At 30.8% G+C, this 17,821-nt stretch overlaps 1 protein-coding gene across 6 annotated transcripts; it reads right to left on the reverse strand.

Moving 5' to 3' along the window:
- Positions 1–3,944: 3,944 nt before the first annotated feature.
- LOC132952873 (uncharacterized) lies at positions 3,945–16,760 on the reverse strand. Of its 6 annotated transcripts, XR_009665524.1 has the most exons (7): positions 14,498–16,759; positions 13,788–13,856; positions 13,615–13,704; positions 8,131–9,085; positions 7,892–7,960; positions 4,889–4,978; positions 4,603–4,640 (listed from the first exon to the last, which is right to left on the reverse strand). XR_009665524.1 is itself a non-coding variant. In XM_061025351.1 (6 exons), exons 1-5 carry the CDS (start codon positions 15,551–15,553, stop codon positions 7,923–7,925), a joined length of 2,208 nt encoding a protein of 735 aa, XP_060881334.1. In that variant the 5' UTR covers positions 15,554–16,760; the 3' UTR covers positions 3,945–4,640; positions 7,892–7,922. The 6 variants fall into 6 exon arrangements, 5 of the variants coding, with proteins under 5 accessions (XP_060881334.1, XP_060881335.1, XP_060881336.1 ...); XM_061025351.1 differs by lacking the exon at positions 4,889–4,978 and having other exon boundaries at positions 3,945–4,640; positions 14,498–16,760; XM_061025350.1 differs by lacking the exon at positions 4,603–4,640 and having other exon boundaries at positions 4,860–4,978.
- Positions 16,761–17,821: the final 1,061 nt, after the last annotated feature.

Genomic DNA, 17,821 nt, shown 5'->3' on the forward strand with positions numbered 1-17,821 from the left:
ATAAAAGTAAAAGTTGTGTAATATACAAAAATTAACTATAAGGTACCAAATTAAAAAAAAAATTGGTTGAAAAACACAGGTATACTCGCTGGCAAATATATTTCAAAAAAATAATCAATTTAATAAAACGACTAAAAAAATATACGAATACATTTACAATTGGTATATAAAAAAAATTAAAATCTGCGGTACACGCTAGTAAATCCACTTAAAGAAGCAAGAAAAATAAATGCATACAAAATTATATAGGTAAGTATTAAGTAGTATAACCATGGACGGAAATAGCGTTTGGGATTTGGGTGGCTTAAGGCTTAAGCCTTACTTTGATAATATTGAATAAGCTGAAAACTAAATGTAGAAAATGTTACAGGGGGTTTAGCCTCTAAAGCCCTGCCCCCCCCCCCTATTTGCGCTTATGAGTATAAGTGAGTTAATACTGTTGAGACTGCAGCCTAATCTGATAAAAAAATTGTATAAAAACTTAACTAATCATACCTACTATTTTATTATTGGAAAAAAATTGATAGGGGAACGTGGGCACTGGGCACCCGCGTCCCACATGCATACAATGCATACTCGTTTAAAAAAATTCCGGTGGTACGTTGTCAAAGTTTAAAAATCTATAAAAAAAAAGATCAATTAGAGTTAAATTATTGAGAGTAAAATTAGAAGAACGTGGCCGTGGGTGCTCGTAAGCAAACGCATTTTAAGAAGCAAAAAGTAAATTCCCATAAAATTATATAGTGGCAGGGGTGCAGGGCGATTCTCTAAAGTTTTAGAAATACGATTCAGTTAAATATTTATATATGAACTCATGACTCATGACGAACAATTATCGATTCTCTAAGAATCTATGACTAAAAATGATATTTTAGCTCGACTGGCGACTATAAAAGCTATTAATCATTTTGCCCCATTGGAGGACAAATGACCGTACATGAGATACATGAGGTACATGAGATTTTCCCTGAATATTTATATTAGCATTATCTATACACCACCAAAATATTTTGACTTGTTTTCGCTGCTTGTGGTCATTTTCAGTTTCCATTTTTAGATTCTGAGTGGAACGATAAATGTTTGATTTTACAATGATGTGTGTTTTTTTTTTATTTCTTATTTTTTATTTTTGTGTGTGTCATAACCTTTTAGGACAGTAAAAATGCTTAGATATTCTTCAACAGTATCTTTTCTGATAGGAAAGTGAATCTAGTTGGTACTTTGAGGGGTCAAAAGTAAAAATTTCTCAGTAATTGTCAAAAACGTCGCGAACATATATACATGAAACTTTCACTGGTTGTTTATATTTGCATTTTCTATATATGATAAAATTTAAAAATATTTTGATTTGTTTTGAACTGCTAAGGAACATTTTCAGTTTCCAGTTTTATTAGTATTTTAGATTCTGAGTGAAGTAATGAATGTATTGATTTTACAATGATGTGTTTTTTTTTTAAATTTTTTCTTATGTCTGTTATAACCTTTTAGGACAGTAAAAGTGTTTGGATTTTCTTCAACAGTAACTTTTCTGATAGGAAAGTGAATCTAGTTGGTACTTTGGGGGGTCAAAAGTAAAAATGTCCCAGTAGTTTTCAAAAGCGGCGTGAAGAACAAAAGAAAAATTAAGGAAAAACGGGAATTTTCACGCAAAATCTGTTTTCGAGAAAATCGATTTTGGTTTTTGGTGTAACTCTAAAACAAATGACCGTAGGTACATATTACTAAATTCCCTCCTACTATAATGACGTTTGAAAAATATTAAAAATCCTTAGTCACAGTTTTTATTTATAAGCATTTAAAGTTCAAATATTGACAAAATACGAAAAAATCACGAAAATTAGCAAATTATTTTGAGGTGAGAATTTATAAAAATTTTAGATTATCCATAAGTTTATCTACCTTTATCAAAAAAATATGTCTACAAGAAAGTCAAATTAAATTTTTATGATTGTTTGAAATTCATATTTTTACAACATTTGATATTCACTCGATTTCCCATGTAACGATTTTCTTATTTTGTTGTAACTATAAAAAACGTATGACTATAGAAACTTGAAAATTTCATTGAATGTTTATATTCTCATTTTCTATACACGATAAAATTTTGAAAATAATTTGATTCTTTTTGAGCTGTTTACGGACATTGTCGGTTTTCAATTTTTTTATTTTTATTTTTCTATAAATATCATTAAAATTTAATTTGTTGGGTAAAAAAAGGTGAAAAATTAATGCAAGGCTCCTGATATATTGTTACAATAGCAGTTGAAAAATATTAAAAATACATAAGCACAATTTTTTTTATAAACATTTAAAGTTCAAATTTTGGCAAAATTTAATAATTTTTTTGTAGTTAAAAATGTATAAAATGTTCAACTTTTATAGCTTAGGATTGAAAATTTAAACAAGGCTCCGTGTAAATAGGTTATATATAAATTACTTTATTCACAATAATATCATCAAATATACTTAGTAATATCATAGGCTGACTGACCGTTTTCGCTCAGAATCGTTTTTCTTAAACAATGATATCATATCATTGAATTCAAATTTAACATCATCCATTACATTGACCCACTTGAAACTTACTGTACAGCAGAGCGACATCCACTTACCCACCTTTTGTTCATTTGTATTTTAGTAGTTTATATAAGCACTAGCTTTATCACTTAATGTACCCATATTATTTTATACTTACAGAATGATTTTAAATTCATACTTTTGATTTTAAAAATATAATTTGCATGGACACAAGTAAATAAAACTTTACATTTTCTCCATAGATCTGAAAAAGTCATAAAATCTGACTGCGAATTTAAAATTTAAAATTTAAAATTTGAAATTTTCTTATGAGCTTGTTTTTTTTACTTAATAAATTTTTTAATGATGGGTGAACAATTAAAACATAAGATTTGCCGTATCGACTATATACCTCTAGTTTGTACAATTTTCAGTAGAATGTTTTTCCAAATATCGATGAGCACTAAATTAATAATTATATTGTATTTTATAATCTTAAGCTATTTAAAAGTATTTGGCATTTTTAAAATGTTTTTAGTTTTTCCTGATGTCGGACACTGCAGTGTACTTACTACCTACGCACTGTGTTCGCTGATTACTCCACCTCTACATCTTGTCAATAAGTCTAGTTTACTTCTTCTCATTGGTAGAATGTATGTATAATAATATGAGATGTCTTTTGGCCAATGACTTAACAGTCAATAAAATGAGGTGAACCACGACTATGATGGCTGGGTAGTGGCCAGTGGGTACTATAGTGGGATACATCAGCTAGACCTTGTAAGTACTTTTTATAATAGACAGTTTTTTAAAGTGGAGATTTCATCTTAATTATGTAAATCTATATTTAGATTTTTTGTTTTTAGGCACTTAATAGGTATATTTGATTATAAAAATCTAAGATTGTATAAATTTTATTTGTGCAATACATCATCAGTATTCAGTATACAATAATATACACTATAAAAGTATAAACTATAAAGTATATAGAAATCGTAGAAATACTAAAGGTTGAGCTAAACCGTCAACTCTACGTCGCGCTGGAGCGGGCTATGGATAAAACTGGAGAGGGGGCTTAACCCCTAATTGCGCCTATGATCATTAGTCAAAATAATGTTACTTAATGTCAATATGTTGACAGGGAGAAGAAATATATATAATTTTATAAGTACGCATGTCGCATGACCATGCACCGCCTTGAACTAAATCCGGATTTTACGTATCAATTACCATGCCATCATAGATATTACTTATTTCGACTTCATGCCTTATTAGTAATTAATTATTAATTATTATTACCACGGGTTAAGCGGCTGCTTAGATGTTAAGACACTAAATAATTAATATATTTTGTATATTTATCTATTTATTTATTGCAATATATAGGTAAATTACAAATATTTAATTAATGTTATAATTGTTTCTTGAACACTTCCTTTAAGCTATTGTGCTTGTTTTGTGTAGCCTTGGATGTGTAGTTCTTATTTTTAAGTTTATTATAGTAGGTTGTTCTAATATTAGTCGAACATCGCAAGGAAAATAAACTAATAATATTATGAGGATAAGAAAAAAGTAATAGGATATATTACTATACACAAAACTTCTGCATCCTTATATTAATTAAAGGTAAATTAATAATTGAAGAGTTAGAAAACTTAACAATCGATTATAAAAAAATTACATCATTCGAAGATATTGTAATGTGTAAAAATCATATTTTGGTTTATGTAATTCAAGAAATTCCTCCCCGGAAAAGTAAGTGTATTTTAGTAAGTTAAATGATGTTGAAAAAAAGTAGCTTCGTAATACATTAAGTATACGACATTATTTTACATTAATCATAGGTAATCTTAATGTTAACGGTGACGAACTTACTTATCTCTCTGAAGATTATCTCACTACTCTTTGAATAAGGAAATAAGTCATAAGAAGTAGGAACGAAAACAAAAGATTCTTCATGATTAAATTTAAATATAATAGTAGGTAGATGCCTATATTTTTCTGTAACGTGCATTTTGTGTTTATTAAATAATATGTAGATATCTTGATTGGAAATAATTTCAATTTCTCTCAGAGTGAAATTGGACCAAAATAACAAGACATGTAGCACCAGCAGCAATAGCCTACATAACAAACAATTAAATGTTCTATAAAACAGTAAATGTTATTTAATTAGTATATTATAGACTATAGTATATACCATATTATTATGCAGTAATGCAGTTTTCATTTTTAGTATTTATATTTAGCGTATTAATATGTTTTCTAACGTATAAAACAATTACTATAATATTATAACTAAAATTACTGGTTTTAAGATTATAATTTAAATTGAAGAAATATATTGTGGTTTTTTGGACAAGTCACTTACAGATTTTATGACTTGTGTATTCAACGAGAAGAAATCGTACGCATTAAATTCTGTTGTGGAACTATATATTTGATTTATGAATAACTGTAACTGAAATAAAAAATTTAAATAACAAAAACTTATAATATAATATACCTTAAATCTTAATAATACAGTTCTAATAATATGTTAACGGGTTGTTTATCTGTTATAAATAATAATTCGTGATTATTTCGAACATATAATTTTCGAACTTTTTAAACGCGTTTGTCTTCAAAGGTTGAGGACTTTTATTTAATTGTATTAAAATTATATAATATATTACAATCTCCTTTAGGTACCTATATAAATATATAATTAAACCATAAGTAACATAGATGACAGAAGATTCAGAACCATGACATAAAAACATGAAGAGGAGACTATACCATTCAGTAGTGGATCTAGGATTTTTTTATGGGGGGTGCTAAAGTTAAGGTCTTGTATTCTGTATACTCCATATATAGGTACTGATAGCAAGACTTTTTTTTAGTCCTCAAAATGAACGTGCCTATTATTTCAACTTTAAAAACAACACTATATTTAATATGGTATATTTAATATGGTATAAATTCACTTTAGCTACGCCCTGCATTTTTTTTTTTTTGAAACATACATATTTTAATGAGTTAAGAACGATGGTACAAAAATAAATTATGGAAATTATTTTTGAAGTTATATTCTTCCAAAGTTTGGAATTTCACGTACTTTACTGTCACGCCCAGCGCCTATAACGAATTATGATTTTTTTTACGTATTTTAATAAGTTAAAAATGAAGATGAAATCAGTAGTATGTTTTACCGGACATCCTTTTTAAATTTGTTTGATATAAGATATTATGTAGTTAAGCATGTTGAAAACGATAGTGAATTTAGAATTTGCCGGTCGAACTTAGTTCTGAAGTTTTAGCTATTTGAAGTCATTCAAGATGGTTTTACATAATAAGTCTAGGGATATTTTCGATTTTAATTGTCCGAGCAAGTGTAACCACGCCGGGTGTATATGAAAATACTATAAATTAAAATTAGGTATAACTAAGTCTGACCGTCAAATTCTAACTTCACCATCGTTTTTGCATTATTAACTACATAGGTACGTAAAAAAAACCAAAATTTGTTATAGGCACTGCGTGTGACAGTACCTAATGTACAGTGTTGAGCACATGCATATAAACTGAAAATCGCAAACTGTGGAAGGATTCAAGAATATAATACTTCCAAAATTATGATTCCCGCAAATTATTTTTTTCACCTTCGTTCTTAACTTGTTGTAATACGTATGTTTTAAGAAAAAAATAATTAAAAAATAATTCTAGGTAGCTTAAGTGAATTTGTTTCTCAATATATTGTTTAGAGTAGAAATGTAGGTCTTTCAGCGTTAGGGAAAAACTACCTATGAATTTTTTTTTTTTTGGTACCAATTTTGTTTAGAAATGTCCCCAGCTTACTTAAAAATACAATATACATGTTGTATAGAGTATCTGTTTTCCAGGAAGCAACATGCCTAGGGGGGTGCTATAGCACCCCCCTCTGGATCCGCGCCTGATACTATTCAGCAATAGAACCTCAGATATGTTTATTAGAATCAATATGGGTATTTATGTAGTTTGATTATCTATAAAAAAGAATACAATTGAGTAAGTTCCGTGAATTTTTGAATAACTTGACATTATAATTTTATTTTAAATAAATATTTTAAATTATTTCGGTGATAAATACATAAATGTAGGCATGTGGTTCGGCGCGGAACAGTGGCTGAAATCAATAACGCTACGTGATTGAGAGTAAGCAACTGCCGCTGCCACTAGTTCTCGGATGGGTGACACTCCGGGTTCGTAGTGCCGAAAAACCTTGCCACACATATACGTGTTCCTAACCGACCGTACCAACTATTTCAACCCTACCATCCTACAGGTTAATGACCTCAGTCGTCGAAACCTTAAACATAATAAAAAAAATACATAAATGTATACTATTTTATAACTTTATCGTAAAGAACTTAAAGTAGGTACTTAATTCTGAAAATGACGAAAATTAAAAATTTCAAAATGCAGTACGCGTTGTTTTCAATTGTTTTCCACATGATAAAAAGACAACTAGCTATTTCTAATAACAAAATTTTATTTAGTTTATTTATTTTGAAACAGAATAATTAAAAGACGAAAGTGTCATCAGCGTGGCTTCTTCAATACAATTTTTAATTTTTCCTGTTAATTAGCTCATATACTCTTATTGTGCCGCTGTGTACAGATTGTGTATTTGTGTATATTACTAATAAAGTATTAATAAAGTGAAAAAAAAAATTTACTTATTCGCTTTAAACACTTTTTTTTTAGTAAAAACATTAATGGTAATTTAAATTATGTAAGATATTTAGATAAATTAATTCTATAAATTGGATATAATAATATATTTATAATTATTAAAAAATGCAAAAATAATCATCTTATAGGTTCTGGTTTTTATTTTTTATTTCAAATTCAGGTAAACCAAAAAATACTATAAATTGTATCAATTGTATAACAAATATTTCAATAGTTTTTCAAAATCATAATTTCCAAACATTAATTTAAAGAAAAGTTAATGACGCCTGCCGAAAACTATGAAACCCCAGCTGTTATAGGGACGTCCGGAGCGGGGGCACCACCTGAGAAAATATTTCTAATAATTTGGACTTGTCCAATAAATAATAAAATATACAAGTACATAGTATTTATTGCACCTAGTGAGAAATTTATCTGTGGGTTTCCCTGAGCTGTATGCCTGTATGTATATGTAGGTAATAGTATAAAAATGATACAAATAAAAATTGCGGAATAAATAATTTATTTTTATTTCCTTCTTTATTATTAGATTTAAGTGGACGTTGCACCCAATGTTTATTAAATAAATTATACTATAATTATATTATAATTTATAAACCTTGCTTTGCATCCACGTATTGTGTTGCTTATTAGTATATCATATAGGCAGTTATAATATTACCTCTTCTTTGGTACTACTATCCATAGTTCCGTTATTGGTATCCGCGATAAGTGATTTCGCTTCGAGTGCCTGCGCATAATTTTAAAAAGGAATTAAGGATTAAGATATTATATAAGGTAATACCTACATCTACCTATACCGTAAACATATATATTACAAGTTACAACTTACAAGCGTCATACATAATATAATAAATCGAATAAGAGAGAAAGATAGAGAGATTATAAAATTATCAGTACCTGTCTCGTCGTGAAGTGCGCCATCAATATGATCAATAACAGCCTCAGCGTGTATTGTAGCAGCCAACAGTAGACCAACAGTCCCGACCGAGATTTGTAGAACATTTCGTAATAAATATCGAACAAGGCCATGAGCCACAGATAGAACACCGACAGTCCCATGTGCACGCCGAACAGGTTGTTGAGCGCGTCTATCGACAGTCGGATCAGCCAGTGTTTGATTCTGAGCAACTCGACCGTGTTGGCCGTCGGACAACTCATGAACCGTGGACGGTAAAAGTCTTTGTCGTACACGACGGCAGACCGCGACGACGACCGCGACGATGAGCCCGTGGACGACATATACGGGTATTCGGAGCGGTTGAGGTTTTCGTCCTTCAGCCTCTTCAGATCGTCGTTGATGCCGTGAAACTTGGTGTAGACCTTGAAACACTGTACGACAAACTGCGTCTCGATGCAGCACATGCTCAGGTTCTGGACATACATGAACAGCTGGTAGACGAACAGCGACGCATCCGAGTTGGGCTCGTAGCGGTACAAGTAGTACATGCAAATCGAGTTGGTGGGCACGATGACGGCCAGACACGTGGCGACCACGGCCAGCGAAAACGCCCTGTGCCGCCGGAGCTCTGTGGGCGACGGTGGCGAGTACGCCTCGAACGCTCTGATGGTCGCTCGGTACCTGGACATGTACGGCTTGCATTCGTACACGACCGCGATCCGGGAGAAGAACACGGCGGACGTCAACACCCTGTCGTACACGGCCGTCAGCGTCGACGAAAACGTGGAGCACCAATGGTCCACTTTGCATATGACCTGCGACGCGTTCACGAAATTGTATACGCACGTGGCTATCAGCAGCGCAGAGTACGCGTTTTGAAACTTGTTGTACGACAGGTCGATGGTGAACACTCCGCCCAGTCTCCAAAACGCCCGGATCAGCCACATCGCGTACCTATATACAACCTATATTATAATAATATATTATATTTACTGCAACTATAACATACTTAGAAGCGTCTACTGCAGCCCCAAGACCTAAATAATATATTACCGGTATAAAACAATTTGGTTTACCTATTTTATTATATAACTAGTGATTACCCCACCATGGTGACGTTACGGTCAGTATTGTAAATTTGTAATAGTTTCGCAGTGTAAACAGCGAGACGCAATTATAAAGACACACCTAACCCGATGTCTATATAGATATAATATAGCCCTATGTCCTATAGGCTATATTATTGTTTTCGTTTTTGACCGCCGTTTGAAACACTCGACTGTAGTTGTATATACACATCGACACATACATACTATGAATACTTCAAGTATGTCGACGATTAAATTGACAAGCAATAATATAATAACAATTTTTTTTCTGCTTTTTAATGTATACTTGAGAAAAACACTTTTCTTACTAGTTATAAGAAGTGATAATAAGAATATAATGTACACAGAACACTGAACAACGTGTACTAATGAGGGAATAATGTACATAGGTAGATATGTATATTGTATGTCTATTCCACCTATATAGCTAAATATATTTATTTTCTCTTTTGTTTATATATTATTAACTTGTATGTCATGGTAAATAGTAAGTTGGCATGTTGAGAAATTAAATGTAAAACCACTGGCCATATAAATTGTGAAAACCAAAATGGACGAATTAAACGTTTGTGTTTTGCTTTTGCAGTTCCATTTATCAAAGCACAAAAAGCACAATGTAACTTTTAATTGTAACTTGTAACTTTTATATAAAGTTACAGGAAAATATGTAACTAGTTATAAGTTGCAAGTTATAAAAGTAAGTAATAACCGAATTACGTAACTTAGTTTCATGCCCTGCAACCCTGGGAACTGGGAAGGCCTTGTTTGTGAATTCAACAAGTGGGAGGGGGATTTGTTTGTTTTGTTTAAATTTTTCATTTGTTCATCAGCCTAAAAATGTCCTATTCCTCTTATATTTGGGAGTTTCACATCTAACGTGAGTGAAAACCCAATAATTTTTTTTTTATCAGAAAAGTTTGTTGAAATTATTTTTTTTAAGTTACTAGAAAATTGTATATTCTTACAGAATTTTTATAGTTTTAATTATTAGATATTCAATATGTATTCCCACACTTTTTTTGCTAAAAGAAATAAAGGGCCCAATTATGGTTCAGATTTTCATCAGTTTTAAAAGGAAAAGTTTGACGTACATATTAGTATATACGCCTATATTCCTATATTACCGTATTTACCATTTATCTATACTCAGTGGTCGGGAGTAGTATGTTAATTGTAGCGACATTACGAGTTGAAACAGATGGAGCGTGCTACTATTTATTTGTAGCGAATACAATTACGTTGCCATAGGGGGAAGAGGGGCAATGGGGCATGCCCCCCCCCCCCCACCACCATTGACCGTATTATTTTGGGCGCTGAACGTTTGGGCACATCGACCTAAAAGCACGTTTGGGTACAAATAGACACAGCGTTTGGACACAATATATTATAGAATAAAAGGTACACGCGACTACGAATACATAGGTACGTAATGTACTAATGTCGTAATGCACATACTATCATTGACTACAATCTTTATTACACCTGCATCATCAATATAATATATGCGACTGTACAGATTTCTTTATTCATTCAATCACTCAATAGGTATCTCAGTTAAATATTTGGCAGTTTGATTGATTCGTTTTTCTAAACTTAACAGTACGAATCAATCGAATCATGAATGTGAATATTACTGACCTTACCCAAACGTGATATTAGTTCAAAAATATCACGTATCCAAACGTAGGTATTCATTTTTGGTGACGTCTGAAAAAATTTGTACCCAAAAATGTGTGTTCCCAATCGTTCTTTCAATTCCCATGTAAAAATATCGTCTTGTGCCCGAATGTGTCACAATAATATTCAGTATAAAACTATTGAAAAATTGCCATAAGGGTGTTCTTTAAAATTTGTTTGACATTTACAATATTTATGTTATCATTTTCATTCTTATTTTAGATTCTGAGCGCATTTCTGAATGTATTGATTTTACAATGATAATATTGTGTGTGTGTTTTGTTTTAGTCTGTCAATTACTCTCATCACCTTTTGAAACACTAAAAATGCTTCGATTCTATGATAGAATTCTATATCTACAAGTATATTTAAATTTTTAATATACATTGTATATTAAGCATATAGATTATAGAATATAAATAAATATTAATAATAAAAATATTTTATTATCGTTCTATTTTCGTTTTCACCATTTTGGGCCTTTGAATTTTTTAAATATTTGATATTTTGTCCTTTTATTTAAACATGTCAGAACTTGAAGCAACTGAAATCGATTTTTAAAATGTATTAAAATATTTTAAAAAAGTAGCAGTAGTGAGCTGCTTTTTTGGGAAGTACCGTTAGTGCATTACAAAAAATGTAGCGCTTTGACCACTGCCTATTAGATACTTATTATCCTATTATATTTTTAATTATTTATAAAACTGTTATTCTTATAGCACCACTGGTATCGAATGTAACAAATAAAATATATAGTAATAATTATTAAATTATTATACAAATAATACAAATTACTACTGATGATGTTTTGAAGGAATTGAGCTTAAAAAAAGGCGTCTTGAATTTATTATTTAAATTAATTTATATAATACTTTTAAATGTATTTATTATTTTCTATTTTCTATTTTAAAAATTATTATTATTTGCTTTTATTTTTATTTTTAAATTAAAATTATGTTTACAGTAGGTATTTTATACATGTAAGATTTAAATTACATAAAAATTACTACTTTTAATTAAATAAATAAAAAATGTTTCATTACAATATTTGATGAGTATATTATGAACTTAGTGGTAGTAGATGTAAAACAGAGAAATATTGCAACCAATTAACAAACAACTAATAAGTATATACCTATATTATCTGGACCCCCCCCCCCCCCAAAAAAAAAAACATACAAAATACGCCACTGCTTACTACAAATAGTACAGTACACTATATAGCCAGTGGTGTATTGGTACGGGTACGCGGGTATACGCCGTATACCCATCAGAAGATTTTCGATTTTCGGCGTATACCCAATGTAAAATCTTATTTTACGGGTATACGCTTCCAAAATAACCAGAAAACCAAATAAGATTTAAAATTTATTTAATAGTTTATATAGGAAAAAAACGTTAGTCGTATTAATGAATTTATGTATTAATGAATTATTTATCAATTGAAGTAGGTATTGAATATAAGTTATACAACAATATGCGTTGTGTTTAATGTATTTTAAGACTTTAAGTTCAATTTAGTAAACCCAATATTGAATACAAAAAATCTTAGTGGAAAATTCTATAGATTGTACCTATAATAATAATGTTATTATTATTTTAATTTTTTTGACATTCGAGTTGATTTTGTTTTATTTTCTATTATTACATTACACAAAAATTAATAAAATAATGTTAAAAACTATGTACTAATTGAACTGCAATGACGTTATATAATATATACGATGGTATAATTTGATCGTTTAGGTTACATACATATTTTATTGGTGCGTATACCCATAAATATATTTACCAATACACCACTGTATATAGCACTGTATACCATAGTACCTACAATTATATTATATTCTTATCCATCTGTAAGCGAAAAATATATTTTCATTTAAAACTTGTGAAAGTAGTAGTATAATATATACCTATTATACTTACATGTTTTGTTCGTATTAGTAATAAATAGTAGGTAAGTTTTTCGGTATGCCAATATTAAATAATTAATAATGCATTCTACACCAATATATAATGCCTATTTGAGAATGAGAAATAATAATATTTTGGAACATTACCATTTATTAGATACTGTATTATTGAGTGGTCAATAATTAGCATGCTTGTGTACTGTATAAGTATAAAAAAATACACAGTTATATGATATAGTGAATAGCACGATTTAGTTCTTAAATCATCTAGGTCAACAGTTACACTCGCCTACTTGGTCTAAAATTAGTTTAATCACGAAGGATGAAATATTGAAATTGTATAGGTACTATAAATATCCATTATACGGTAACATGGTAGCCTGTACCATTTTCTATATACCTACCTATGTACTTCTAACTTAAAAAAAAATTGTAAATCTCTGAAGAATCAAATACTAAAGGTTGATACTAGGTAATAAAATAATATCTTTCCAAGTTATAGTATAGTAAACATAATATATATATTGTCTAAAAATTTAAATCTATATTATTTATTACATCGTGTTCGTTTGCATAAACCAAACGCGTATAATTTTAAGTTTTCACACTTATGATTGAGTATGCAAAATTTTAATATAATCAATTTTTTCCAGAGTGAAATTGGACTAAAATAACTAAATACGTGGCACCAGCAGCTATAGCCTATACAACACAAACAGATCGTATAAATTTAAAAAATAAATTTCTCGTTTATACCATAAAATATTAAAAGTATACTTACTGAAGTGATGAGACGTGTATTCAAAGTGAATAAATCACAAGCAGTGAACTCAATGTAACGACTAGATATTTGAGTGTAGAATAGTTGAAGCTATAGAAAGTTAATAAGTTATCATTAATAAAAATTAACAATGAAAAAAAATTATATTACGTTATTTTAATATGTATCCTCACCTCTTCCTGTGTACTAGTATCCAAATACCTATTGTTTATATCAGTTATTAATGTTTTTGCATTAACCGCCTAGAATAAAATAATTAATTCATAAACTATGGTAATGTTAGATGGTAGTTAGTGATTGTCTAACATAAAAATAAACTAAAAGTTTCAATATTGGTTTAGATACACAGGCACAACTAGGGGGAGCTTGTGGGGGGCTTGGCCTCCCCCAAAATATTTCCATAGCCCTTCCGGATAAAAAATAATGAATCTCCAACTATTTATTGTTTGGTACTTACTAATACTAAATATAACCTACTGCAGGTTGTAGTACAATGACGTTATTTTATTCAAATTAATCAAATTAATTTTTCATAATAGCAATAAGTGTATATACAGTCAAATATATGGTTTTACTTTTTATACGACTACTAAGTTTGATTTAATTTTTATATTAAGATTTCGATTTTTTTTCATAATTTGAGTGATTTGACACACAAATAACAAAAACTAGTATTGAACGCCGAATCCTTTTTTTCTTTAACCAGCTTTGATCTCGGAAGTTTTAGACCGAGGTCAACGCAGTTATAATATGTTCCGAACTCAAATGTACCTCATACATCATTAATCATTATTAATCAACCGTGACAGTGTGACCTATCCATCATAGGTATTAAAATATTTACAGTCCTATAATTTAGGGGTAAAAACAAGTCTGACTTTACCTGATTTGTCGTTACATTCGAGAGGATAGTAATTACACAGAACCTATACAAGTACTGCAGTACACACGCAAAGAATAACAGCGTCGAGCGAAATATTTTCTTATCCATGCGGTCATTAGGAAAAGAATGGAACACGCCGGTGTATACGTCCAGCAACACAAGAACGCTCAAGGAGAGTATCGACAGTCCCAAGTGATTGCCGAACAGATAGTTTATGTCGACTACGGCTTCGCGGGTTAACCAGTGTCTGATTTTCAAGATCTCGACGATGTTGGTCAACGGGTTCGCCTTGTCTCTCGGACAGTAAAAATCTTTATCGTAAACGACGACACACGATGTCGACGACGGTGCAGCATTCGACCACGGGTCGTCTGCAGCTCGAGGAACGGAAATCGAGGAACGGAGAAACGGAAATCTGCCGCGGTCGATGTGCTCGGTTTTCATTCTGTTTAAATCGTCGTTGATGTCTCGGAACGTCGCGTAGACCATGAAACACCGATTGGCGAAATCGTTTTCGATCAAGTACATACTGAAATTTTGTAAATAAAAGAAGAAGAAATGCGTCGCCAATAAGGACCCGTCGGGGTGTTTGTAGTACATGTTGTACAGTTTTACGAAGTTCGTCGGCAACATGAACGTTAGACACAGCGATACGGTCACGATAGAATACAATTTGTACTGGCTCCAAACGGCGGCGGTCATTGGCGAGTAGATGCTAAAACTTTCCAACGTCGTCCTGTACTTTTGATACTTGTTAAAATACGCGTTGTACAACACGATTCCCCTGGATATAAACGAAGCGATGGCCACTACCCTGGACTGCAATACCGTCAACGATGTCGACAACACGTCAGACCAGTCGTCGCCCATGCACTGCACGACCAGCGGCGCGCTGATCAAGTTGAACACACACGTAATGATTATGATGATAGAAAATATAATTCGACATTTATCGGAAAAATTATATTGAAATACATTTTTTTCGTTACACGGAAAACATCGCAACCACAGTGGCATAGTCACGCGGTTGACATACCTACCTATAGCTTTATACATAAATTACCCTACATAGTATATTATACTGTTATTATGGTTCATACAAGTTCTTACAATACCTACCCACCCACCCACTGCTCGATACGGTGACGACCATTATTATAAAAATAGTTATTTACATATGTATAAGTACATTTTTAGAAAAAAAATGTTTTTCTTAGAAAACTAAATAACGATTCCATGGAATCACTTGTGTTGTACTTATTTTGTTTAGGTACTGGTTTATTATAATAAACATACGTCGTGTTCAACTGCATACGCCTCTATACCTATATTTTGTTCGACATCAATACGAATTCTATAGAAATACTAAACCTAACACGGACATGTAGTGAATAGCGATCGATTTGCAGGCTCTATTAATGATTACATTAAAATATAACCGATGTCAGATAGGTACCTACTACTAGCTACTAATACTATAGGTATATAATGATTAATGACATATTATGTACAATATGCCAATATGGTCAATATAATATTATTAGGTATGTAAAAAATAACTAAAAATATATTTTATAATTAATAATATGATAAATCTAAACAAAATTAATCATAGACATTGGCGAATGATTGCATTTTTAATTATTAATGATTAATTTCACTGATACCTAGTTATTTTAGTCAAATTATATTTATTCTAATATAATTTTAATCCTTTAATAGGCATTGACAAATGTATTCAATTTATTTTTAATTATAAATGTAATATTATCATAGTTGTTTTACCTCACACCTCCTGGCTCCTACACCGTTTGATCATAATTAATTTACTTTCATACAATTTTCGATTATGCAGAATGAGCGGAGCGATGACTATATTGATATTACAATTATGTGTAAGTGCCTACAGTCTACGCATGTTTTATAGTAGAAAAAATGATTCGATTTTCCACTTACTTTGAAAGTGGTTTTTGATTACAAATTGGATTTTGTTGGTAGTTGGTATTTTTGGGACGTCCAAATTAAAATTTCCCGGTAGTACCTACTTCTCAAAATAATCGGTTAAACAAAAGAGGAGGAAAAACGGAAATCTATACAAAAAAGCAAAACTAACAAAAAAGGATTATTTGTTATTTTGTTGTAATTCAAAATTAAATAACAGTATCTGACTTGAAAATATGTTCACCAAATATTCATATAAGCTACTATCTTATAAGCTCTAGTATTATACGACTTATACTTTTTTGGTATTTACTGGTATTTTAAATGTTTGACATTAGTTTTTTTTCAATTTATGAACGATTAAATTTTCGTTTGTGAGTAAAAACCTTGAGAATGTAATAAAATGTTCCTCGTAAGTAGTTTTTTCAGAAAATGAAAATATCGTATGAATATAGTCACAATTTTTTTTATGAATCTAGTAGATATTTTATAGATGGTTTCAATTTGTAAGAAATTCATCAAAATCATGAGAATCTTTTGTATTTCAGAATTCATATCTATAATGATTAAAATGTAATACGTACAAGGTTCATCATAAATGTTTCTTACATAGTTGAGTATAATGGCACAATAAATCGTTGAATTTAAATTTAATTCAATCAATTTCCATTAGGTACACTATGTGTTATTCAGTGATTCAATGACGAGGTGCATTCGAGATATTATATATAGTGTATAGTAGATACACCTCGAATGTACCTCGTCATTGAATCAGTTGTATGCAGCTGCAGTAAACAGAGCGGTCACCGACTTTCCCACTTTTTTTTAAAAAATATAAATAGGTTTTTTTTATATTCTACAAGTTTAAAAATGTAAATGTGATTTCCTTTTATTTTTCCTCCGTTTACAAACCACAGACAAGGTTACAGGGTGCATAGGCGTTAATCGGAGGGGCTTAACACCACAACGCCCCTAAATAAACTTCAACTCCTCCCAAATACATCCTTACTTAACATCGTCAGTATTGAAAATTAGGTACCTACCTACGTTAATAGATATTTCTAGGCCCCAGATTTTTTACCGCGAAGATCAAATTATAGGGGTGGAAAAATTGAATCTCGCCTATAAATTAAAAACAAATCACTAGCACCGGTCCTATTACGCGGTTATACATAGGCGGATATCCTCTCCAAAAGTTCGTCAAGCCCCCTCCTTTATTAGCTGTGAGGGATCGAAGCCCCCCCCCCACTTACATTTATGTTAATAATGTTAGCCCCTCTGAAATGTTTATGGATTTACGCCTATGCGGTTATATTTCGTATACCTGATTATAGTACTACTGTTTACATGTTACTGACTAAGTTAGGTTACTGGGACTTACTT

The sequence above is a fragment of the Metopolophium dirhodum genome, chromosome 9, assembly GCF_019925205.1.
Source record: "Metopolophium dirhodum isolate CAU chromosome 9, ASM1992520v1, whole genome shotgun sequence".
Classification (NCBI taxonomy): domain Eukaryota; kingdom Metazoa; phylum Arthropoda; class Insecta; order Hemiptera; family Aphididae; genus Metopolophium; species Metopolophium dirhodum.